Below are 24,523 nucleotides of genomic sequence, written 5' to 3' on the forward strand. Positions count from 1 at the left end.
TTTTCAGGAATCAGCTCAGATATCAAGAGGTCTGAGGAAAAGGCATGACTTTGCTTGCCTGTCTTTACTCCTTGCAAGTTAGTGCATCTACAGTTGCCACTATTAGAACCCAGCTTCTTTGTGCTTCCAGTGTGGACTCTTCAGAAGTCACCCAGGCCTTGAGTGTCAGATCAGAACTATTGAGGCCTCCAGCCTTCTACAGTAGAAGCTACTAGGTTCTCAGCTTCTCCAGCCTGCAGCCAGCCACTGGTGGACTTCCCATCACATATGTGCATGCCAATCGAATGAACCCCTTGGTAGTATACACTCAAGCTATAGCTCTGCTCTGCTGGCGAATTCTGACTAATACAATCTTTTTTTTCTTTTCCTAAAAGGCTCAAAGAAATATGTATTTTTCCAACTATAAAGAAGTTTAAAGAAAAAACTTACACAATTTATAAATCATAAGTATATGATATAATAGACTGCACCATTCCAATTGATAAATGAAAGGACTTTCAAATGTTTTTGACAAATGAAAATTTTTTCTATAAAGTATTTCAGATTTTTCTTAATATGGGACCAACCTAACAGATATAAAAGGAAATTTAAAATATGTTGATTGATGAACTGATAAAAACATTCTGAAAACTAAAAGTCACCAGTACAGTAGTCTTTTTGAGTATTTTCTTTTAAAAAAATTTTTTTTGTTCATTTTTATTTATTTATTTGAGAGTGACAGAAAGAGAGAGAAAGAGAGACAGGGAGAGAGAAGGAGGGAGACAGAATGGGCGCACCAGGGCTTTCAGCCACTGCAAATGAACTCCAGACACATGCACCTCCTTGTGCATCTATCTGGCTAACGTGGGTCCTGGGGAATCAAGCCTTGAAGCAGGGTTCTTAAGGCTTCAAAGGCAAGTGCTTAACTGCTAAGCCATCTCTCTAGCCCAGTATTTTCTTATTAAAAGTAATAATCCATGTCTTCAACTGAATATTTTTCCAATAAGTTGAAGTAACTATGACAGACTTTGCTAAGCCTTTATATCACATTTGATAAAACTGGCAACAATCTCCTTGTCACAGTCTGTCAGAACCATCTGAGGGCTGCCTGCAGGCGGGAGCCCCTTTGGTTACTCACCAACAGCGTGTCAGAGCCCCCAACGATGCTCAGGCCCAGACCTGTTCGCCCTTTGGAAATCTCAATTGTTGTCTCACACCCGGGGATGATGGGGCAGGTGGCAGGGTCAGAGGCAGAGATGGCAGGTGTTGATGACCTACTTGTGTCTAAAAATAAATTTAAAACAAAATGAGATTCCACTAAAACTCACTAGAAACCATATACATCAAACTCAGCATAAGATGGCCTTTGTGGATGGATCAAGGAAGCAGATGGGAAAAAGGAAACTTTAAATTTGCTTTAAAACATTTTAAATATTTGGTGTTTAAAAATATCAAAGCAATATGATAAACTCATTATTATAAAACTAGTTTCCAGGAATAAATTACTTGTGATTTTTGAAACCATTCTGCATTTTAAATTGTTAGAGAGGTAAAGAACAGGGCATGAAGGGAGAACTGAGAGTCCAAGTGAAACTCTGGTATTCTTGGGGAACCACAAAGTCTCCTTGATCCTGACTAGCATGCATGTATGGCTCTCTCGGCCTCTTTTCAACTCTTAGCCCTTGCCTCTATGGCTCCTAGACCCTCTTGGCCACGTGAGTAAGCTCTTGACTCTTTCACTATGGGTGTGTGTGTGTGTGTGTGTGTGTGTGTGTGTGTGTGTGGTGTGGAGGGCCAGACAGAGAGAGACAGAGACCTCCTTGATTTCCTCTCCCCATTCCCAATGGGGAAGGGGGAGAATTTCTTTTTGCAGAGGTGGGTGATTTCCAACTTCGTCATTGGGTCACATGTATGATCTCTGTTTAAGCTCTGAGCCCCTAACCATCTCTGTGTTCTCTGACCCACTATGTGAAGATGGATCTTTTGGGCTGGGCTCTCTTGCTGTGCCTTCCACTTCATGATGTGTGCTTTTCCTGGAGGCTTCCTCCACAGTGATATGAGGGAAGTTTTCTTCCCTCCCCCTTCCCAACAATCTGGGAAAAGGGAGAACTTCTTTTGGCTTTAGCCTTTCCACTTGCCTTCCCTCTAGATCCTAGCTCCCTAAAATAAACCTTGTCATTCATAATTTTAAAAGTATGTATCTGAAATAAAAATTTTTGCAACTCAGAATTGAGAACCTTGCAGAGACAGAAGCATATTTAAGAAAGAACACAGCATATTCCTAAGTTGGGTCCTGGTGCCTGCTTTGCACAGACTTATGTGTTTTGTTTTCTTTCTTCTTTTCTATGTAAGCAATTCTGAGCATAATTGCATATGTAAATATATGCATAAATATCCACAGACACACTTCCAACTTTCTCTTTGAGTCTTATTTGATGTTTTCATAAACTCTGATATCAAATCCTAGAGCATATAGACCCTGAGAAAACAAGAAGATAAGGCCACACCTTCTTTCATGAGTGTTCATATTGTATCATATGTTTGTAATACAGCAAAGGGCACACAGCCAATAGAGCATGCTTTGGGAAGTCTAGGATGCTTGTTGGAGTGTGTGCTTTAGACAAGATGCTCTCTGTTAAGGAAATCAGAAACAGACTATTTTCTTATTCCAAAAATGGTATGAACAGGTGTATGACTATTTTCATCATGTTAAATTTTCATTTAGCATTTCATATTTTGTATATGCTTTTAAGGAACCAACATAAAATTTAAAAATGAGAAAAATTCCATTAAAATGTTTTAAAAGGGCGACTAGAGATATGGCTCAGTAGATAAGTAGATAAGGGCATTTCTTACATGCCTGATGGCCTGGGTTCAATTCCTTCATACCCATGTAAAGACAGATGTGCAAGGTGGCATATGCATCTGGAGTTTGTTTGCAGTGGCAGGAGGCTCTTGCATGCCCATACTCTTTCTCTGTCTGCCTCTTTCTTTTTTTTTTTTCTAAAATAAATAACTAAAAATATTTTTTAAATGTTTTAACAAGGGCTTCGAGATGGCACAGAATTGGGATCCCCAGAACGCATATAAGTAAAGGCAGGCATGGCAGCCCACCTGTAATCCCAGTACTCAGGAGGCAGAGATAAAAGTCAGCTAGCTCGTTTGTGAGCTCTGGGTTTAAGTGAGAAATTGTGTCTCAATAAACTTAACCAAGAATGATCGAGGAAGACAATGTCAACCTCTGGGCTTAATCCATGCACACACCGGTGTACGTGCACATGCACCCACATACTTTTCAAAATGAATTCAGCGAGTTCTCTAATCTTTCTAAATACAGGACTACTGTGAGAGACATATTGCTTTAAGACTACCTTGTCCAATTGGATTATAAATGTTTTCAACTAGTTTCTCCTTAAATGTCTATTTGAAGGACTGAATGTTTCAATTTGTATTACAGGCCAAGAAAGGTCTCTCCCAAACCTTTGCATGACACAAAAAAAGCCTATGTTTAAAGCACAGTGCTAATCCTAATTGTAAAAATGGCTTTCTATCACTAGATAGGAAACTGAGGCTTACAGATGTTACCTTCCCAACATAAACAGAAACTACAGATTGGTGGTTCTAATCCAATAGTTAGATATCTATGATTGCAGGTCCCCTTCAGGGGCAAAGCTCCCACTTCCTTGCTTTAGAGAGGAAGGAAGAAACTGAAACAGGAAGAGGCAGCTGGCTTCATAAAGTACCAAGGCTGGGTACAGCACACAAGTCTCTGCCCAGTGGTCCATGACTCTCACCAAAGGGCTTGCTCAGCCCTTCAAACAGTGGCCCCCACTCTCCGCCCGCAGGCAGGCACCTGTGCCCAGGGAGGGGACCTCGGCGGAGTTCGGCTTACGTGCAGAGATACATAAGCCCTTACTTCTGGTGGCCTCCGCGTCCAGCTCAGAGAGGGCAGGAGACTGGGAGCTGTTCTTTCTTTCTCCACTGGTTGAGGTCACTGCTGAAGAAATAGCCTGGGAAGCTGGATTCTCTGCTTGAATTGTCAGTTTTACCGTTGTCTTTGGTGTCTTCAGAAGGCTAATAAACTGACAGGGTATTGGTGTGGGGGAGAAAAAAATTCAAATACAAGTAAGTGGAGGTATACAAGGACAAGTCCTCAGAACTGCTGGCGCCCAGATCTGCATGTCCTCAGAGAAGAGATGGGGCTAAACGGTTTCCTTGTGAAGCTTGAGAGGTTAAGGAAGAAATGCTTCTGGTTTTCCTCTGGTGTTTAGCAAGTGGTTTATTTCTATTGTATATCTACTCTAGTTCTGACAGGATTCTTGCTTTGAAGGGAGAGGGGCCCTCAACCTTACATTTCTTTGATTCTTCTTGTTAGAAGATAATGGGTAATTGATTTGCTCTCTCGTTCTACAAAGAATCTGAAGCAACAACTTACACAAACAGCTGCAATGAAATAGGAACACAATGAAACACACATGCTGTAAGCAAGACAGGAGAACTACACAACAGAAAAATCAAGGCAAATGGATAGAAAAGAAAATGACACAAGATATATAGTTGTTACAATCAATGTTTTAAAAATGGATTTATGCGGATTGCTGGCCAATGCAGAAGTGGAAACATGATCAACTGCCCTGGAAGGGGAAATAGAACACAGCACCCCTTGATTGCGTTATTTATCTCTGAATGACCTCAGTGAGACTCCAGGAACATGTTATGAGCACTTCTGGGGAGAAAACTCAGCTACAAAGAGCTGTCCAACACCAATAAATGTTAGGTATATAATGGCCAAGTCTCAAAATTTATTTACGTGATGTGTAGAGTAAGTACTAATGGTAGTAAACATTCATAAGAAACTATCCCATTAGTTCTATCATGAAGTGAGCAGTAACTTAGTAGTTTCCATGATTCTCAAGGGGAAACAAAAATGACATTTATCCAGCAGATATAGACTTACCATGCATTAACATAACATCACTTTACTGGGAAACAGAAAGCAAAAACTGAAGACCTTAAAGGTCCTTTCTTTTCTTCCAGAATATATCTACCCATCCTTAGTTCTCTATGTTCCCTTTTTCCTCACTTGAACTGAGCCCAAGGATGGGATGACAGGGTCATCTGGTTTATTGTGACAAAAGTACATTTGGGGGGAGGGGGCTAGAGAGATGGATTAGTGGTTAAGGCACTTGTCTGTATAGCTCAGGGACTCAGGTTCTAGTCCCCAGTGCCCATATAAGCCAGATGCACAGTGTGGTGCATGTATCTGGAGTTTGTTTGTAGTGGCTAGAGGCCCTGATGCACCCATCACCCCTCTCTCTTTCAAATAAGTAAATTATTTTTTTAAAAAAGTACCTTTTCCACAGGACAGCCAACAACAACTTCATCATCTACAGCCAAGATCCGATCCCCAACTTTGAGCCGCCCATCCTAAGTGGAATGTAGGAGATATTGGTTGAGTGACTTTTTCCAGAGTAATTCTCCCTTCCCCCATTTAATACCAGTAAGAAAGTAGAGCTCACCTTGGCTGCACCCCCATTCTCGGTTAAACTTTGTATGACAACTCCACTGAGTGTATCTTCTTCACTCACAGCAATGCCCAGACCCCCTTGATCCTAGAGAAGTAAACACAGGATCAATCAGAGACTTGAAGCAGACTGGGTTTCTCCAGGTGGAAAGCCTGATGTCTGAACATAACTGTCTGTGGAAGCAACTGAAACTCTTTCTAAAACCTGCTAGCGTAATTTCTTCTTTTCTTAAGCAAACTTCAAATTTTCTAATGGGAAAAACTATCCTCTAGAGTTAAGTGATTTCACTCCTCCCTTGCACCAACATCTTTGGCAACTTTATAAACAGCAAAGCTTCACTGAATAACTCACTATAGCATTAGACACCAGCAGGTATCTAATGGTATAGCTGGCTGGCTGAGTGAGCCAGTGAAAACCAAGCAGCTTATCCTGCACTGGCTTCTCTTGCTTCAGCTCAGAGACAAGCATCAGGCCAGGCTCCATAGTTCCTCTCTGCCACCACCTTCCTTTAGAAGACTGATTGTCACATGCTTGGTCCTTTCTGGGCTAGAACCCCCGGAGACCTTTCTCCACAGCAGTGTCACTTGCTGCAGAATGAAAGTGCCTCTGTGCCAGACACGTCCTGGAAATGTGCCAAGGCTGCAGAGCCACTCCAACTTGGTCTACACAGTTCCCACATCTTGAAAAATCAAAACCACATGTTCAATAATAGTGGCTTTTACCTTTCTTAAATGTTTCTTTTAATAAAATTAAAATACAGTCTTAAGTTTTGATTGTGGCCAGACCTAGTAACTTTTTGAAGTGTAGTCTTCATCTTGGGGAAATTCACAAGAAGTAAAATAGAGAAGAGGGAAATGTGCCATGGTTTCTCAGAAACATATTCGTGGGAGCCAAGCTTGCCACCAGGGAAATTTATGGTTCTGACTATAACATCAAAGCAAGACTTTGCCATTCTACAAAAGGTTAATATGGTGGCTTTCCACCAGCAGATTACTAAGGCCTGCTGCGTTTCAGTCATGGACATTTCTCTCCACCACCTCCTTCCAGGCAATGAGTCCTATGTGTAGGACAGAGAAGACTGCACTGGCTCTCAATCTCTTTCTACTTACCTGTATGAATTTGGATCTGTCACTTAATGTCACTAACCCTTGATACAAAAACCTAAAAAGAAGCTAAATTTTCTTAGTCAAATAATATCTTTTACTTAAAAAAAATTATCAGGACGTAAGACATTTACCAATTCTTTATTCAACTCTGTACACCCACTTCCATTTTACGCTGTTTGACATAACAAGTGGGTTTTCAGTGAAATACCCACCCCCACTGCACCACCTTTACTGACTGTCCTCATCTTTCTCCCCTTTTCCCTTCACCTCTATTTGTTCTCTCCTCACTCCAGTGGTGATTTTAAAATATGAGCAGAAACTCTTTGATATTCCTCCTTCAAGCCAGTGAGCCTAAGAGACTGGGCCAGACTTATTGACTTAATTGTAGCAGTCAAAACAAAGGAGTCATGGGCTGGAGAGATGGCTTAGTGGTTAAGCGCTTGCCTGTGAAGCCTAGGGACCCCGGTTCAAGGCTTGATTCCCCAGGACCCACGTTAGCCAGATGCACAAGGGGGTGCACACATCTGGAGTTCGTTTGCAGTGGCTGGAGGCCCTGGCGCGCCCATTCTCTCCCTCTCTCTCTCTCTCTCTCTCTCTCCCCCTCTCTCTCTCTCTCTCTCTCTCTCTCTCTCTCTGCCTCTTTCTCTCTCTGCCTGTCACTCTCAAATAAATAAATAAATTTTTTTTTTTTTTTAAAAAAGGAGACATGATAGTGTGCACCTTCACAGCTATTTCAAAGAGACACCGTGGCTTATTCCGTGCTGCCTTTCTGTACTCAACAGTTCTGTGAAAAGCCAAACGCCATGTCCTGGGGAAACTTAAGCAGCTATATTAGGATGGATGAGGCTTCTCACTCATAGTTACTTTGGAAAATTGCCTTCAAAGTGGAAGCGATGATCAGCTGAAGTTGAACGTTAAAATGACCACAGCCCTCACTGCACAGGAGATCCCCTAGCTTCACTGTTCCAAATTCCTCCCTCAGAAATGCCCATTGTTTAAGTGTGTTACATTTTGTGGTAATCTGTTATATATAGACAGATAAGTATCTCCACAGATGGGATCTGAATAAGCCAAGCCAATTCTACAACTCTATTCCCATGGCCATAGCCCTGACTGAAGATTAGGCATATGATCTGTGCTGGTCCACTTAGGATGAATCCTGGCATTTTTGAAGATAAGGCTGGAACATGCACTCACACCCCTACACCAACCACATGAAGAAGAGGTGACACAGGCACCACCTATGGCTGGCAGCCAAACATGGGATCAACACACTGCATGGCTGTGTAGAAAGACATTGCCTTTGATGAGACTACTGAGTCCTGATATCAAGGACTGCTATGAGGACTGTTAACCAGTTATCTGAGTCCATAAATTCTCTTCTCTGATTAAGCCTAATGGAGCTGAGTTTTCATTGTGTGTGTGTGTGTGTGTGTGTGTGTGTTTGTTTGTCCTTTTTGTTTGTTTATTTTTTTATTATTGTGGTTCTTTGCAATAGTAATCCTAAAAGAAATAATAAGCTATACATATGCATATATGCTATACCATAAACTCACTTTGGATACCACAAAAATAAGTATGTATATATATTGTAGACAATTTTTTTGTTGGCATCATTAGATTAAGATAATATATAAGGAAGGAGAGTATGGTGAGAGTGTACATTTCTTACCTAACTGCTCAACTTTCCAGATCACTTCCACCACAGTCCACAGAGAAGAAATGAAAAACACACTGCTCTGAAACCACAGTTATAGAAATGTCTGCACTGAGTGTGATTATTCAGGAGAGGTTATGAAACTAAATAGCTAGGGGAGTGCTAACAAGATAATGCTGCTCCTACAAACTATAGGTTGTTCAAAGAAAACTCCAGCACCAAGTATGCCAGTATGACAACTTTCAGTGAGTTGTTGGTTTGGGAGGCCCCTGAGGCACTCAAAACAATATAGGCTATTGTCAATGATCTTCAATGCACACCACAAGGAAATGATATGAGCCTATTGATGGAGACATTACATGCTTTGGTTGTAGGACACTAAGAAATCAAACAGGAACTGAGTTGGAAACCACCTCTTTGTTATCTAGCTGTCATAGAGCTGCAAGGTACTAGGTATGTAGGCTGCTCTGGGAGAAAAGTCATCAACAATCTTATCCAGCAGCAGACTCAGAGCTGCAAAACTGACTAGCCAGGAAAGATATGCCCACTAGAACAACAGTGGCATGACTGTTATGGGGGTAACCAACTGCGTTCTGACTGACTTTGAGACCCATTTCACTTAAGTAACTTAAGCCTGGCACTAAAATCTTAGTCAAAAGTCTGTGGCTTGGGAGGTTGTAGTACCTAGGAAGGCAGATACTACTGTTGTTTAGCTAAATGGATTTGCTACAGCTATCAAATTGTTCTCTCTACAATGATATAATGAACAAATGTGATATTACTACTACTTTGTTTTCAAATAATTAAGCATGCTTTTAAAAAATATAAGGCAATTAATAGACACAGGGTTTTGGATGAGTTAGAAGGCTGGTTAGCTGCTGTCTTTGTCTAATTGAGTTTTATTCCCATGTCAACTTATGTTGGGACCAAGTATGTCCATGCTGAATGGCATATGCTACTTACAATTTTAGCAAAGGCCCCACGGAGAAGCTTCCAAGAGGATATTCTATAGGTTGTTCATGTCCTCAGGTTTAAAACTACTAATGAAAGTGTTTATGATAACTTGTACTGCAATAAGTGCTGTAAGTTATTTTCATTCAACCTGTATAATGGTACCTGGTACTTGGTACCTGAATGAATAGATTGTTTCCCCATCTTTCAGAAAAAGGTTAACACAGAGAGGTTACAACCCAAAAAATTTCAAAGCTCACACTTAGAATCGTAAAAAACATAAGTGAATGCCTCTTTGTCTGGCTTAGTTTTAATAATTTTAAGAATTTTTTTACTCCTTTGGAGGTTGATCAAGAAACAAATTCCCTGAGATTTTATCTAGTGATATATAGATAGATGTGTGTATGTATATGTATGTGTGTGTGTATACACACACACACACACACACACACACACACATGCTTTCTGTGGCCAATGCTTGGAGGTTATCTAAAGTCTTGTAATTTCAATAGACAGCAGCAATTCATAGATTGGAAGTGCACAGAATAGACACACGAGAAGAAATATACAAACAGGTAAAGGTAGAGACCAAGTTTTATATTGTAGAATGAAGGAACTTTGCTCACTGCCTCATCCAGTTCCAACAATACTGTCTGGCTTAGGCAGCCCCAGTTTTGGAAGTAGAGGACAAAAAAGCATAAGTGACTGTAAGATGATTCAAATCATGAAATCAGACACTCATAGAGCAGGAGGAATACTATTTAGAATGAATAGACTTGTAGGTAGACAGGACAAAGACTTTAATGACTTCTGTTCCTTATTAGCCCACAATAAAAACCTTCTCATACAGGCATTACAAGGCCATAACAGCCTATTTTTGTATTTGGATCTTAAGTTTTTAAAAGGAAATTAAATCAACAGTCATGATATTTTTCAAACAGTCTGAGTCTGTGCCAGAAATCATGGTATATCACTGACACATCAGTACAACTAATCTTTACAATTACCTAAGATAAAGGTACTAATATTTTCAATTTAGAGGGGAGGAAACTGAGGCAAAAGATCATATCTGATGAAGCAAGGACTCAGTCCAGACAGAATGACGTAGGCTCTGAGCATGAGCTTCAGTGTCTCATTACTGGTGTGAGAGATGGGTCACTCTAGCTTGTCCTGTCTGCAGCACTTCCTTTGAAAACCATTTTGCCCCACCTTCTTTTTTCCTCACTTCTGCTCTTTATTCTTTAGCTTCTCCTCCCCAACATCTACTTGCTTTCCAGAATAAGCCTGAGGCAGCTGGAAGCATTCATAAGCTTCTGTTCAGAAAACAACCTCTGTCCAGTAGTCATTTGAGCATCCAGGTCAGAGGTCTGCAAGGCAAGTACCTCACTCAGGCCGATCAACTGAACTTCTAGCTGTTGGAGCTGTCAGTTTCATGAGGGACAAGGACATTTATTCCTATTTTATTCGTCTTTATTTCTATCCTAGGAGCACTTTGATAAAGCAATCAGAGGCAAGATGACAAATTTCAGACCTTTGGATAGTAATACGAGCAGGAAAAGCTGGGGTCCCAGTAAAGTATTGATTAGCATAGCAGTTTTCCATCTTTGCTGTGCACGGAGTCATAGTAGGCTTATTAAAAGAGACCTCTGGGCCCATGCACAGAGATCCTGGCTTAGCAGGAAGATCATCTGAATTTCCAACAGGTACCTAGGTGGCACAGATGTTGCTGGTCCGGAGACCATACTTAGGGAAGCAGTGAATGAGAACATGGCTGCAAGGATGTTCCCATCATTTAACCCCTATTCAAATCAAATTTACCTTGGGGAGCTCCAAATGGTGTACACTTTTAAATGAACTGAGGTCCACAGCCACATCACTAGTAGTGACAACTGGCTCCACCTGACAGAGAGGAAGAAATGTAAAAAGAAAAAAAAAAGTGACAATGGTGAGTATTTTTATTTAGGTATAAGGGCCATGTAAAATAATTTCATATAATTTGTTGCTAGTACTTTAATATCTCTTGGAATTTATCAATGTCATATCCTCTTAAAATACCAAGGAGTGGCTGGAGAGATGGCTCAGTAGTTGAAGGCATTTGTTTGCAAAGCCTGACAGCCTGGGTTTGATTCCCCAGACCCACATTAAGCCAGACACGCACAGTGGTACACTTGTCTGGAGCTTGTTTGCATCCGCAGGAAGCCCTCCTGCCCCTCCTGTCAAATAAATAAGAACTAAAAATACTAAGGAGGTGTGAATGGACAACAATTGCTTTTAAAGCATGGAGCACACAATGTGGCTTGGAAGTCAGCCTCGATTTCCTCTATCATAAAACAGCAGCCTGGCTCTCCACAGCAAAGCCTGCTGAAGCACAGGCGCCTGCAGAGGCACCAAGTCTCATTCTTCCTGCAGGAGTGATGAGGGGATTTGGAAACTACTAAATGCTTCTCTTGAAAACTATTAAAACACCCCATTTTATGAGATATTTATATGAAAATAAAAGTTTCTTTTTGTAGCTTACTCATCTTGGATAACAGCAGGGATCAGCTTAACATTAGGAGAAGTTTGAATGAGACAAAGATTTCGACACCTATCAAATGTTCAAAGAAGCCCACTACTCATCTATTCATTCAGGGCAGTGTGCTTTCATCCTCATACCTTCCTCCATGGATCCTCTGATTTTTAAGTTCTTTCTTCTCTACCTCCTTCTTTTATTGATTTCATACATGATTCCATAGGTTTTCAAAATTAAAATTACAAACTTCTCATTCTTTGTCACCCCGCTAAAGCCACTGCTTTCTCTTAATTTCTTTGTCATTGCTGCTTTCCCAATAATGTCCAAGTTGTCAGGTAAAAGTGCACATGGGATCTGAATGACATATTCTCTGACTAGTGCAGGGAACTGAAAATGGAAAGGATCAATACCAGGGTGGGTAAGTAATAGGGAGCTGTTGAGGAAATAGTCCCTGAGAAAGGAGGTCAGGCCAGATCATGGGTGACACTGTGACAGGCTAAAGAGTGTTGACTTGGAGGCAGTGTAGAAATCAATGAATGAAACATATTTTTTTTTTCTCGCTCCTTCCTGGCTCTCCCTGCAGCGTCTCAGGCTAGGGGATTTACTCTTCCATAACTTCTTTCACATCTGCCTCCCAGCCCTCTTCCTCTGTCATGAGTTCTCATGCCCACTTTCTTCCTTAGTGTTCACAATACAGGAGTCTGCCTTTAGCTATTCTTTCAAAATGTTCAGTAGTCCCCATGGCTAACCAATGACAAAGATGCTCTCTGGGAATTTGTCTATGAACTCCAGACCAAATGTTCCAATGTACACCTCTCCCTGGTGCTTAACAGGCAGCCTGGCATATGCAGTTGTATCCTTTTGCAAAATATCTTTTCCTCTTTTGTAGATGTACCACTTTAATAAATGATAATCATCAAGTTAGATATGTGGCAGTCTTGCAGGTACTATCAGTTTTATTCATCAAACAGAGGCAGATTACCCAACAAAGATTTGTTATGTGAATATTCACTAACTCTTTATCATAATGGGCATATTTACCTGGGGATGAACTATTATCAATATGGGCTACAAACCTCTGATAAAACCATTTCTTTTTTTTCCTTGTGTTACTTAATGTCCTCATTATCTTTCTCCTGAATTGTTCTAATATTTTAACTTCTTAATTTCTCTCCCCTGTAACCTCTGATTTTTCACTACATTATTGCTTGAGGGGTTTTTCAAAATATGTTTCATTCATTGATTTCTACACTGCCTCCAAGTCAACACTCTTTAGCCTGTCACAGTGTCACCCATGATCTGGCCTGACCTCCTTTCTCAGAGACTATTTCCTCAACAGCTCCCTATTACTTACCCACCCTGGTATTGATCCTTTCCATTTTCAGTTCCCTGCACTAGTCAGAGAATATGTCATTCAGATCCCATGTGCTTTGCCAGTCGTCAGTCTTCCAAGCTACAGTTGAGATGAATTCCTCTATAAGGTCTTTCTCTCTCCAGAGCCGAATAGATAGTTCACTTCCTACCTTCACTACTGCCTGTATAAGGCTGTATAAGTGGCCTTAAGAGAACTGAGGTGCTTATTCATGTGTTCTCTTGTAGTGATTTATGTATTCTTTCAACATCAAGATTATAACTAATTTTTAAAAAAAAATTTGTTTATTTTTTTGAGAATGGCAGACAGAGAGAGAAAGAGGCAGAGAGAGAGAGAGAGAGAGAGAGAGAGAGAGAGAAAGAATGGGCACACCAGGGCCTCCAGCCACTGCAAACAAACTCCAGATGCATGTGCCTCCTTGTGCATCTGGCTTACGTGGGTCCTGGGGAATTGAGCCTTGAACCGGGGTCCTTAGGCCTCACTGGCAATTGCTTAACTGCTAAGCCATCTCTCCAGCCCTATAACTAATCTTTGAATCCCTGTAATGTTCAATAAAGGTTATGTGAACAAATGAAGGGATGTGCCCATCAAATATTCCTGAGAAACAAACACATTACAAATACCTCTTTATTCTGAAGATTCTCTGATGTAGAAGGCAACAGTTCTACTGTACTTCCAGGACATACAGCCATCTGACTCACTGCATCTTTATTTCTAAAAGAAGAAAACATTACCTATCATATATTAGTGATATTTCCCCATTCTCTTACTTGAAGACTTGAAAATACTTACAGGAAAATAACTTCTGTAACCCTGAGCATAGAATTCTATCACTAACATCTATTTATCTGTCTGTCTATCATCTATCTTTCTATCTATCTATCTATCTATCTATCTATCTATCTATCTATCTATCTACCTACCTATGTTTTATTTTCATTCACAATAACTCAGAGTTGGTGCTGGAAAGATGGCTTAGCAGTTAAGGCACTTGCCTGGAAAGCCAAAGGACCAAGGTTCAACTTCCCAAGACCCACATAAGCCCAATGCACAAGGTGGCACATGCATCTGGAGTTATCTGCCTCTCTCTCTCTCTCTTTCTCTGTCTCTCTCACTCTCCCTCACTCTCAAATAAATAAATAAAAATTTAAAAATTTTTAAAAAATTTCAGAGTTGAGATATTAACAAAAAGTATTCAATAAGCCATAAAAAGAAAATGCTCAGATGCACAAGTGACCATGTATCTGGAGTTCATTTGCAGTGGCTGGAGGCCCTGGTGCACTCATTCTCTCTCTCTATCTGCCTCTCCTCCCACACCTCGCCTCTCAAATAAATAAATAGAGTACTTTAAAAAAAAGGAATAAAAAAAAAAAAGAAAATGCTCACCGGATACAAATTATTTTGACTCTAGATGGGGCACATTTAATGATTGATGAGGCATTCTGATGACTTCTTCCGTACAAAATTTGTCCATTGATCTATGAGAAGTAAGGATGAATTAGCTGAGTCTGAAACTTTGCATTTTAGAAATATGGACCAAATAAAAGAGTGTACATAACAAACTTTCTGGAAAGCACTGGCTTTCCAATATGCATGATACACAAGAGCACTGTGGCCTGCAAAGACCCACAGTATCACATTTTCAAGTTGGTCTTAAGAGGCATGTCCACAGACTAGGCTGCTGGAGCTAACATGCCAGGCAGGCTCAGGACATCAGCAGCAGATCATGCCTAGGCAGCACAGTGGCCAGCAGAAAACAAACTGCCAGCCCAGTTGCTCAGTACTGTACCACTGGTGCCTAAGCCACCCCAGCCAGCAGGGAAACACGCAAGGTTATAAAGGCACTGTGAGGACATGTGGATCCTGGCTACAGGCAACAAGGAAAGCCACAAGCAGATAAGCATCTCTAGGACTATTTTGTTTGGCAGACTGAGTTACTGCATTATTTAGCTTTAACTTTGATTCCCTCTCACCTCACCCCTACCATCTCTTTCTCAGGGATTCAACGTCCAAAATGACCAGTGAGTGAGTCAGCAGACCCTATGGCTTTTCAAAAGCTAGTAAAAGTGCGGCACACACACAGATTGTTTTTGAAGTGTTTTTATTTTTATTTTTTATTTATTATGGTCTTGGGGCAAAGTTAGCTACTACATCAGCCAGATTTGGTTTACAGCCAACTTCACTGCAATGCATGAATTATATTAGGCAACTCATGGTAGTCTCACCATGTGAAGTCTGGTAATTTTCTAGACACTAATGTTTCCTCCATGCTGATACAGCAAGAGTAAACTTAAAGATGTCCACCAGAACTCACCTCCAGCAGCTCATCTCCAATCTGCAATCGACCGTCTCTCCCTGCTGCTCCATTGGGGTCAATTCCCACTATGAAGACACTCATTCTGGATCGGTCTTTGTTTCCTGCAAGGCTTAGACCCAAACCACTGCGGCCTTTCTCAAGTTCAATAATATGGAGTTCACCTGTTAGGGTTCCATAACGGTCTCGGATATTTTCTACACAGAACAACAAATGCATTTCATAGTTAACTCACAGTTAAATGCTTTGCCAGTGAAGGATATTTAGATTTGTCTCAAGGGCACTGTTTGGTCCAGAATGTATTCTTTGGGGGTTCAAAGCTAGACTTGCTGGCTGCCTGGTCATTAGAACTGGTTTCCTGATACAGCCAAACTTAGAGAAATTTCTTTGCATTGAAAGCACAGAGAGCATATGCAAGTGATCAGTTCAAACAGGGATTATAGCCTGAGATGAAGGATTTATATTTGCAAACCTTCAGAAAACCATGTGTAAGCAGAAAATTATTTTATAATCTGAAGAGCAGAACAGAGCTGCAGCACCCCAAACACCGTGTTCACTGGAGAGCAGAGCTGAAGTACAACACCTGGAATACCTGTGTACTGGAGAGCAGAGCAGAGCTGCAGCCCCCGGAACACCGTGTTCACTGGAGAGCAGAGCAGAGCTGCAGCCCCGGAACACCGTGCTCACTGGAGAGCAGAGCAGAGCTGCAGCCCCCGGAACAATGTGTTCACTGTCCCGGTACCCTTACAGAGAGCAGAGCAGAGCTACAGCACTGGAACAGCTGCCATCACGAGTAAGCAGACCTTCTCGTACACAGGAGTCCAGACCATACATCAACTAATTTAGGCAGTTAGCAGTTGTTAGAATTATGAGAATGGCCTTCTTATCTCCCTCCCCTCAGCCTTGTAGTTTTAAGGATTTAAGCCTTCTATTTTTTTCTATTTTTAAATTTGTAATTTAATACATATTAGCCTATTGCAGACAACTAGTACTGAAACATTCTCAAGAATGATATGCAGAATCAAAACAATGACATGCAAAATCAAAACATGGCTTAAATGTCAAAAAATAGCATGATTAATCTTTTTCTATAAGTTGAGGCTAATTTAGCACTGCTGAGAAAAAAAATAAGCAAAATAACCTACTCTATCTGACACATAGAATCTTAAAAGACTTTTTTTGCTCTATCAGAAATGTAAATTATATTTTCTCTGGTTTTATGGATTACCTTAGTAACACTAATAACAAATAATTTAGAATCATTTCATTCAGTATTTTTAATTTATAAAGAATCGGGGGTTGTTGGGAAAAACACATGACAGTTTTAATATCTTAATATGAAGCCTTGAGAGATTAAATAGGATTAAATTTCCTTTCCACTGATTTCTCATTCAAATGCTAATCAAATCTCAGAAATAAAACTCCTAAAACCCCACTTAGTGGAAATCTAGAGATGGCTTTCTAATAGTGACTGAGACAACTACCATCTTTGCACAAAGTCACAAGACTCCAGAATTAGGCAGATGAAAGGACACTGCCCAGGATTCAAGAGCACATTTTAGATATATTATGACTCAGTTTGTTCTACAGAGTAAAAATATAGGCCTTCATTAATTCTCAAGTAACTGTAAGGACAAATCACCAGCTCTTTTTTATATAGGGTCTTAAATATTATTTCCAACTAAATGAGTTAGAATTGGAGGGCAAGTGTCCAGAAATCAATATTTTTTTAATTTCCTGGTTACTCTTGAAGCTACCCAGACTTGGGATCTGCCAGTGTTGTCAGTCCCTACATACACTTCCACACTTTTTCTCTTCTGCATAATGACTTGGCATTTGGAAACATTAGGTTTATTTCCATGACTTACAGCCATTAACATCTCTGCCTTTTTATATGTGCATGTGTGTTCACGTGTGTGCAGGTGCACGTGTGTGTACATACACGGGAGGTCAGAGGACAACCTTAGGTGTCATCCTCATGAATGCTGCTTATCTCCTTTGAGACAGAGTCTCTCGCTGGCCTGGAGCAAACCAGTTAGGCGAGTCTAAGAGAGAGCCCCAGAGATCCTCCTGTCTCCACCTCCTCAGCACCGAGATAACAGGCATGCATCAGTATGCTTGACATGGACATGGATTCTTGATATACTCCAGCTTTGAGGCATGTCCTGACTAAATGAACCCCAGTCTCTTACTCTACATTTTCAAGTTGTGGTGTTCACTGTCTCCTTCCCTCAATCTGAGAGGCAAAGGTTGCATGTAGGTGCTCAATTACTCACTCCAGATGAGCTCCAGGCCATAGTCAATTAGTGCCAGTGAGCTGCTTATAGGCCCAACCCTACTAAGCCTAGTCAATCACCCTACTTTGATAATCAGACTATGTTTAAAGCCACTTTGTTTGGGGTGGCTTGATAATAAAAGCCTGTAACATTCTGGTCACTTTGATTAGATTAGAGATATGTTCTAATAGCATTACATTAGACTGAGAAAATAGCAAACTTGACAAATCATCTCAGGAAATTACTATATTGCTACTGGCAGCACTGCACTGACTCTTAAGTACATCAATCAATTAAGAATTATCTCCAGAATCCTTTTAGAATCTAACAACACATCTCTTATGCTTAATGCATTCAAAAATGTTTGCAATATATTTTAAATGAAATAACTATATTTTATAATGAATTTTTACCAGTGGCATATCTGTAACTTTTAGCTATATTTTTTTCTTTGTTTTTTTCAAGGTAGGGTCTCACTCTAGAACAAGTTTACCTGGAATTCACTATGGAGTCTCAGGGTGACCTTGAGCTCACAGCAATCCTACCTCTGCCTCCCATGTGTTGGGATTAAAGGCTTGCACCACCAACACTTGGCTTGCTAATTTTAATCTTTCCTGTTAATACACTTATTTTCTTGGAAAATAGATATCCCATGCATCCTCATATTAACTACCTTTGGTTAATAACTGTGTACCAGGCGTTGTGCTTAGTAATCATCAGACATTATCTAATTTAATGTCAGCAACCTAAAAGAAGAATGGCAAGAACTTCAAGGTGGCTTACGAAATGTGCAAAGATATTATCTCAGTAATTATACTGTTTATTATCCTAGTGCTGAAAATATCAGGAATTCAAGGCATGATCCCAACCAGATATTACAATGAGAACTCAAAGCCTAGAGAGGCATCCTGCTTGCTCAAGAGAACAGAGTGGCCACACCAGTACCAGGACCTTAGAGATTGCTCTGTTCCCTCTCGTTCTCACAGGAAAAGCAGAGGGGCTTTAACGGAAACACACGTTAAAGCAAAGGAAGAACATGACCTCATGCCTCAGCAATGCATATTGTATTCAAGGGAAATAATATGTTTTAACACAGTGTGTATCACTAAACCCAAAACACACTTACACACTTATTTATACAAAGCATATGCCTTGAAAAACCCAAAGCTATTTCAATTACTTCTTACAATTAAGTGCATCACAGACAGACAACTTACTCCAGCTGTAACCAAACTCATCTTCTCGGTCTGCATCTTCTGAGCCTGTGCTGGCAGACGACTGTGCATGGCCACTGCCCATGTCTGCAAATGCTGGGGCAGCCGGGGGAGGAACATCACCCAGCAGAGCCTTTCCTGACTCAGAGTCTGACTGACTTGGTGCCTGTGGGAATAAGAAGAATGTGGTGGGCGTTTGTAGTCTCTGGAAGAAAACTTAAAGAAAACAAATTAGAATAAAGCACCAAAACCAAAGACCATCTCTACAATATCCACCAAATATTAGAAAGCATTACCTATATATGTGAAATCACAAGTGGGATTTGCATATGCTTAAATGTGCAATAGTACCAAAGGACACATCATTAAATTGTTATTTGCTATTACAAGCAAATGAACAATTTAATTTGAAGGCTTAAATGATGCAAGACAGAAACTGTACAAATGCCCTACTGAAAGAAAAAAAATCTCTTTTAAAAGTTATGAAGATAAGGGAATAGATGCAAGATTTTCAGGGTCTTAAACAAGCATGCTAAGAAACAAAAAGGAAATTAACAAAAACGTTATCACTTTAACACCATTAGTAAATAATATAGAAATCTCCATTTATTTTATTTTATTTTTTTGTGGTTCTGGGGTTGGAACCAAGGGCCTCACACAGGCTAAATAAATACTCGACCACTGAGCAACATTCATAATCCTATATAAACAATTTCTGGCTGTTACCTGATTCCCCTTTCCAAATGACTCAACAGCATTATTCATGCAGGCTTTCTTTCAAGGGAGGAAGTTGAGCGCACAGACTCAAATCTGTAGGGGGTAGGGCCCTTATAAGGATACCACCACCTTTTTCCTCCCAAAGTAGCTCACAAGGTAAATGAGAAAACAGAATACTTTATACAAAGCCAGAATGTGGCAAACTTGGCTGTCATTTAAGGCCAGTATTACTACTTTTAACATGCTTTTACATTATCAAATTCTTATATGAGTTATCAAATAGCATGTTGGATTTGAAGGCCAGGAAGCTGTAAGATAGTTCATTTCATTCAGATTGCAACTGAAGCTTCTGATCCCAATGTCATGAGAAGTGAAAGGTTCTGTTTGAAGTTGCACAGGGTATTAAGACTTTTTCTGCTTAATCAATAACCAATGCACTTGACTTTATGCCATGCTGTCTTCTGCAATCATAAAGTGTGACAGTCATGCTCAAGTCAGATTCCCGACTGGCCCTGCCATGAAGCTATGCCTGTGGCCTCCAACCTGCATTTCTTCTATGCTTCTTTCTTTTGTCTTTCGGGGGAGGGGGGGGGGCTTCTATCATCACTTGTTTTCAATTTATGTGTGTATCTACAAATATCTATGATTTTTCTAAAAATAACCTACCTACTTCTAATAAGAACATATCAATAGTCATGTTTTCAAAAACATAGGAATCACTAATTTCTGCCAAAGATTAGAATGTCATGAAAGGTATCTGAGACTAACCATTCATGATATCAAATGTGATCTTTCTTTGCACATACTTTTCTAGCCAAACAAATGGTGGTTCATAAAGTTAGGGGCAATCAACTTTTAGACTACTGAATCTATTGCATGAAAATTTGTTGTTTACACATCATTGGCCAAACAAATAAAAAGTACTATCACCAAGGAAATTTCTTTTTCTTCCTTAATGCTGTGCCATAAATCTCTCAAGTAATGTATGTGTAACAATGAGCAAACACACTTAAAACTTATTGATCCAATCAATCAAGATTGTGACGTCACACTAAAGAAGACAGAGATATATACTGGAAAATTTGTTTTGCTAAAAATAATGTATCTCTCTGTACCACCATAAAATATTTGGCAAGAATGAACTAACTCCAATTTACTTTTTTTAAATGGAACAAAATCTAGATGGGCGTGGTGGCACATGCCTTTCATCCCAGCGCTCAGGAGGCAGAGGTAGGAGGATCGCTGAGAGTTTGAGGCCACCCTGAGACTACATAGTGAATTCCAGGTCAGCCTGAGCTATGGTAAGATCCTACCTTTAAAAAAAAAAAAAAAAAAAAAAAGAACAAAATCTAATTTAAATGTCCCAATAACTACTGTTGTACACTTTATAACTTTTGATTTTTTTTAACCATTTCCTTAAGAAAGAAGAACAAAACATGCTTCTCTGAAAAACTGTTTAAGATTGTAGGCACAGCATTTTTATGTTGTACACAAACTAAAATTGTGCCCTAACCTTAACCATAAAACTAATATTAGCTTTTACTTCCTTAAGGAACAATTGGGTCTTCTGTTTTACTATAGTAAAATAATGTAACAGGCTTGTTATTGACACTTCTTAAAATTTATCAATAAAAGTTACAAAGGCCATTTAGCCATTTTGGCGAAAACTCAAAGTCACCTCATGCTATGTGTATATACATGAAGTAAAACATGCATGTACTATACACTAAAACACACCACTCAAAACATGGAGACAAACCTTAAATGGCGTGGGAACAAAAGGGTTAGTTGGGGAACAATGGAAGATAACTGTACTTGAATGCTGTAATTCCTATAGTAACAGAAAATACTCCTTCAGATAGGGCACCTTCACTTATCCATATTATAGTAACATGAAAATCTGATGAATATTCATAAAGTGGTCCCTCATGGTTGATAACTGTCTCCATTTCCATTATAAAATTATTGTACTTTAAAGTTCTTGAAATTTTTTGTTTGAATTTCAGTTTCATTAGAACATTGGGCTATCCAAGTAGATTTATGAGCATGAAAACAATTGTGTTTCTTAGGGCACTTCCACAGGCATGTTTTATGAATATTCAGCACATGCACATGCACAATTGCTTGCAGTGATTGATTCGAGGAAGAACTTTTATAACCATCTTGTAGGAGTCTGAAGACATCTTAAACCAATACAATGTTTTAAGAAAGCTATGTGTGAAAGTAATTCAGGCATTCGGTAATAAAAAGGAAAATAATACAAAAACTTAAATTACACCAAATTGCAGGAAAAAGACTGTACACATGATTCTCCCTTTTAGTTTCAGCTGTAAAAATTAAATGTCCTCTGGTAGGACGTTGAAAAAAGGATTTTTGTGTCCACTCAAAACACACAGAAGTGTTTTCCTGCCCGCATGCAATATAAAAAGTAAGCTGAGACCAAGGACAGTGGTAACAACAAACATTTGAAACAGCAATGACAAGACAACGGGCATTATCCAACCTTGTCTGTGGAGAGCTGGAGAGAGTCAGCAAATGGGTTAGTGCTGCTGAAGCTGTACTGAGGGTAAAGGTTGTACGGCAGGGAAGGCAAGGGGCATTTCTAAAAGGAAACAAGAGGATGTGCTGAGCGCACAAGAAATGTTTTGAAAGCAACCAACTTTATGAATAAAGTAGTTGGTGAGTTAAAGAACTGCCTCTAAAAGTCCAGAGCGTCCTAACTAGCATCATACCTTACACAGTGTGCTACGGCTGGCCTGCACCCACCCTGTGTCAACCAGCCCAGACTGCGAAGGAAGCTAGATTGTCAAATGAACCCCACATTTCTTTCATTTTCTCAGAGTGCCTTTACGATCTCGGATGGAGATGCATATATTTTGCCTACATTTGATATTAACCTATACTTCATGGATATAAATATATAAATTACAAAAATAAAACCACAAATGTACTTTAGTTTCTATTTAAAAGGCAGTGACATTAGTTTTCAATAGTCTGTTTCATTAAGCACTCGTCTGCTAGTCCACGGACACCTTCACTATTCCTGATTTTGTTTCCCAGCAAGACATAAAGCGGATTTACAGCAATTATATTTTAAAAATCAAAACGTGGAAAAATAAGCCACTATACATGTTCTCTACTCTTTCCCACTTTTTTATGGAGATAAGATAAAGAGATAATATATGTGTACACACACACACACACACACACACACACACAGTTGGTTTGTTTGAAGTAGGGTTTCCCTCTAGCCCAGGCTGACCTGGAATTCACTATGTAGTCTCAGGGTGGCCTTGAACTCTCAGTGAGCCTCCCACCTCTGCCTCCCAAGTGCTGAGATTAACGTGTGTTCCACTATGCCCAGCTTTCAATTTATATTTTTAAAAATCCTATAAACGCTAACACATTATTGGAGAATTTCTGAGCTTTGAAATATATGCGAAGTCCTCCAAGGGCCTGTAACAAGCCCTCAGGCAGGACTGTTAAAGCTGAATATACTTACTGAAGCAGGAAGTCCGCTAAATAGAATTTAGTACTTTATACTTTAAAAAAAATTGTAATTTCCTTAGCACAATAAATTCTTCTTTTTTACACGTCCACCATCTTCCTCTTTTATTGACTACATCTTTCAGGCAAAAGTGGAGACATTTAAAATTCATTTTGACTCTGATTAAATGTTTGTGTTACTTCTCTCTATAAAAACGCCCCCCCGGCAGGCCTGGGGGGGAGAGGCGGAGCTGTCCTGTGCCTCTGCCCCACCTGGACAGCACTCAGGAGACCCTGCCCTCCTGTGTCAGCACCACAGCCCTGCACAGGACCCTTTCAATCTGTGCTCCTGTAGTGTTCTCCTCCAGAGACGAAACAGGAAAAGATGCAGGTACAATGGCACTTCTGTTCTCAACTTTCTTCCTGCTTTTCAGTTAAAATGTCAACTCCTGCTTTAGCCAAGAACATGGCCACTTATGATGGTGGAAGAAATAACTGCAGAGATGAAAACACACAAGGCTAAGTAATTCAATGCTATGGATGGAGGCTCAAGATGATTTCTAGTCCTCATAAGTGCTATTTTTAGGAGTGGAGTATCCTGTATAATGATGTAGAACATCACAAAACAGAACCCTGATGGCAAGAAATGGAATACTGAAAGCCACCCTTAGTCTTTATTTTCTACAGATCTTACAGGATTAGAATTTTACCCTGATGGCAGAGGCAGCATATCAGATGCAACAGTTGGTCACTCTATTCTTACGGAAGGACTGGGAAAGAGACGATCTTTTCAGTTTGTGGACCCGAATGCAAACACTAACAGAGAAAGAAACCCTGTTGACCTAGAAGCAGCCCAGAAGATAGCAGTCTCTGGCCCATATGAATAAGGGCACTCTCTAGTCAGCCAGTGCAGCCAGAATGGTCTCATCACACTGTGGGATATCAAGACTATTCAGGAGTTCTGATTCTTGAACAGCCAAGGTCTTCAGAGACAGGCTGGTCTTTTTACCCATGTACATTCCATCAACAAATGACACTCACCACTAAGAAATTCTTAACAATGTGCATTTTTGAGGATTTTTCCTTTAGATTACTGGAGTCCCAATTATTCCCATATGGAAATAAATCTTTGGAGACAAAGAATACCTCTTTTTTTTTTTTTTTTTTTTTTTTTGTTTCCGAGGTTAGGGTCTCACTCTAGCTCAGGCTGACCTGGAATTCACTATGTAGTCACAAGATGGCATTGAACTCACTACAATCTTCCTACCTCTGCCTCCTGAGTGCTGAGATTAAAGGCAAGCATCACCATGCCCTTCTAAAATGTCTCATTTTAAATGCAAAATTAATTCTAATTTCCCAAAGCAAAATATGTGAAACTTTATTAAACATGTCATTTCTAAGCAAGATTTATCCT

The 24,523-nt window shown here is 39.9% G+C and overlaps 1 protein-coding gene across 10 annotated transcripts in view; it reads right to left on the reverse strand.

Annotated features, from left to right (window-relative positions):
• Positions 1-24,523, reverse strand: part of Mpdz (multiple PDZ domain crumbs cell polarity complex component) — a 143,520-nt gene that overhangs the window by 16,552 nt on the left and 102,445 nt on the right. For 7 of the 10 annotated variants that reach the window (XM_045145891.1, XM_045145881.1, XM_045145861.1 and 4 more), the window contains exons 26-35: positions 22,127-22,225; positions 18,910-19,072; positions 15,417-15,613; positions 14,489-14,580; positions 13,726-13,816; positions 11,037-11,117; positions 5,499-5,591; positions 5,332-5,406; positions 3,896-4,061; positions 1,118-1,263 (exon numbers count right to left, since the gene is read on the reverse strand). In XM_045145891.1, the coding sequence (XP_045001826.1) occupies positions 1,118-1,263; positions 3,896-4,061; positions 5,332-5,406; positions 5,499-5,591; positions 11,037-11,117; positions 13,726-13,816; positions 14,489-14,580; positions 15,417-15,613; positions 18,910-19,072; positions 22,127-22,225 (1,203 nt within the window). The remainder of the gene's footprint in view (positions 1-1,117; positions 1,264-3,895; positions 4,062-5,331; positions 5,407-5,498; positions 5,592-11,036; positions 11,118-13,725; positions 13,817-14,488; positions 14,581-15,416; positions 15,614-18,909; positions 19,073-22,126; positions 22,226-24,523) is intronic. The other 3 variants (XM_045145903.1, XM_045145896.1, XM_045145872.1) reach the window with 1 other exon arrangement.

The sequence above is a fragment of the Jaculus jaculus genome, chromosome 1 (assembly GCF_020740685.1).
Source record: "Jaculus jaculus isolate mJacJac1 chromosome 1, mJacJac1.mat.Y.cur, whole genome shotgun sequence".
Classification (NCBI taxonomy): domain Eukaryota; kingdom Metazoa; phylum Chordata; class Mammalia; order Rodentia; family Dipodidae; genus Jaculus; species Jaculus jaculus.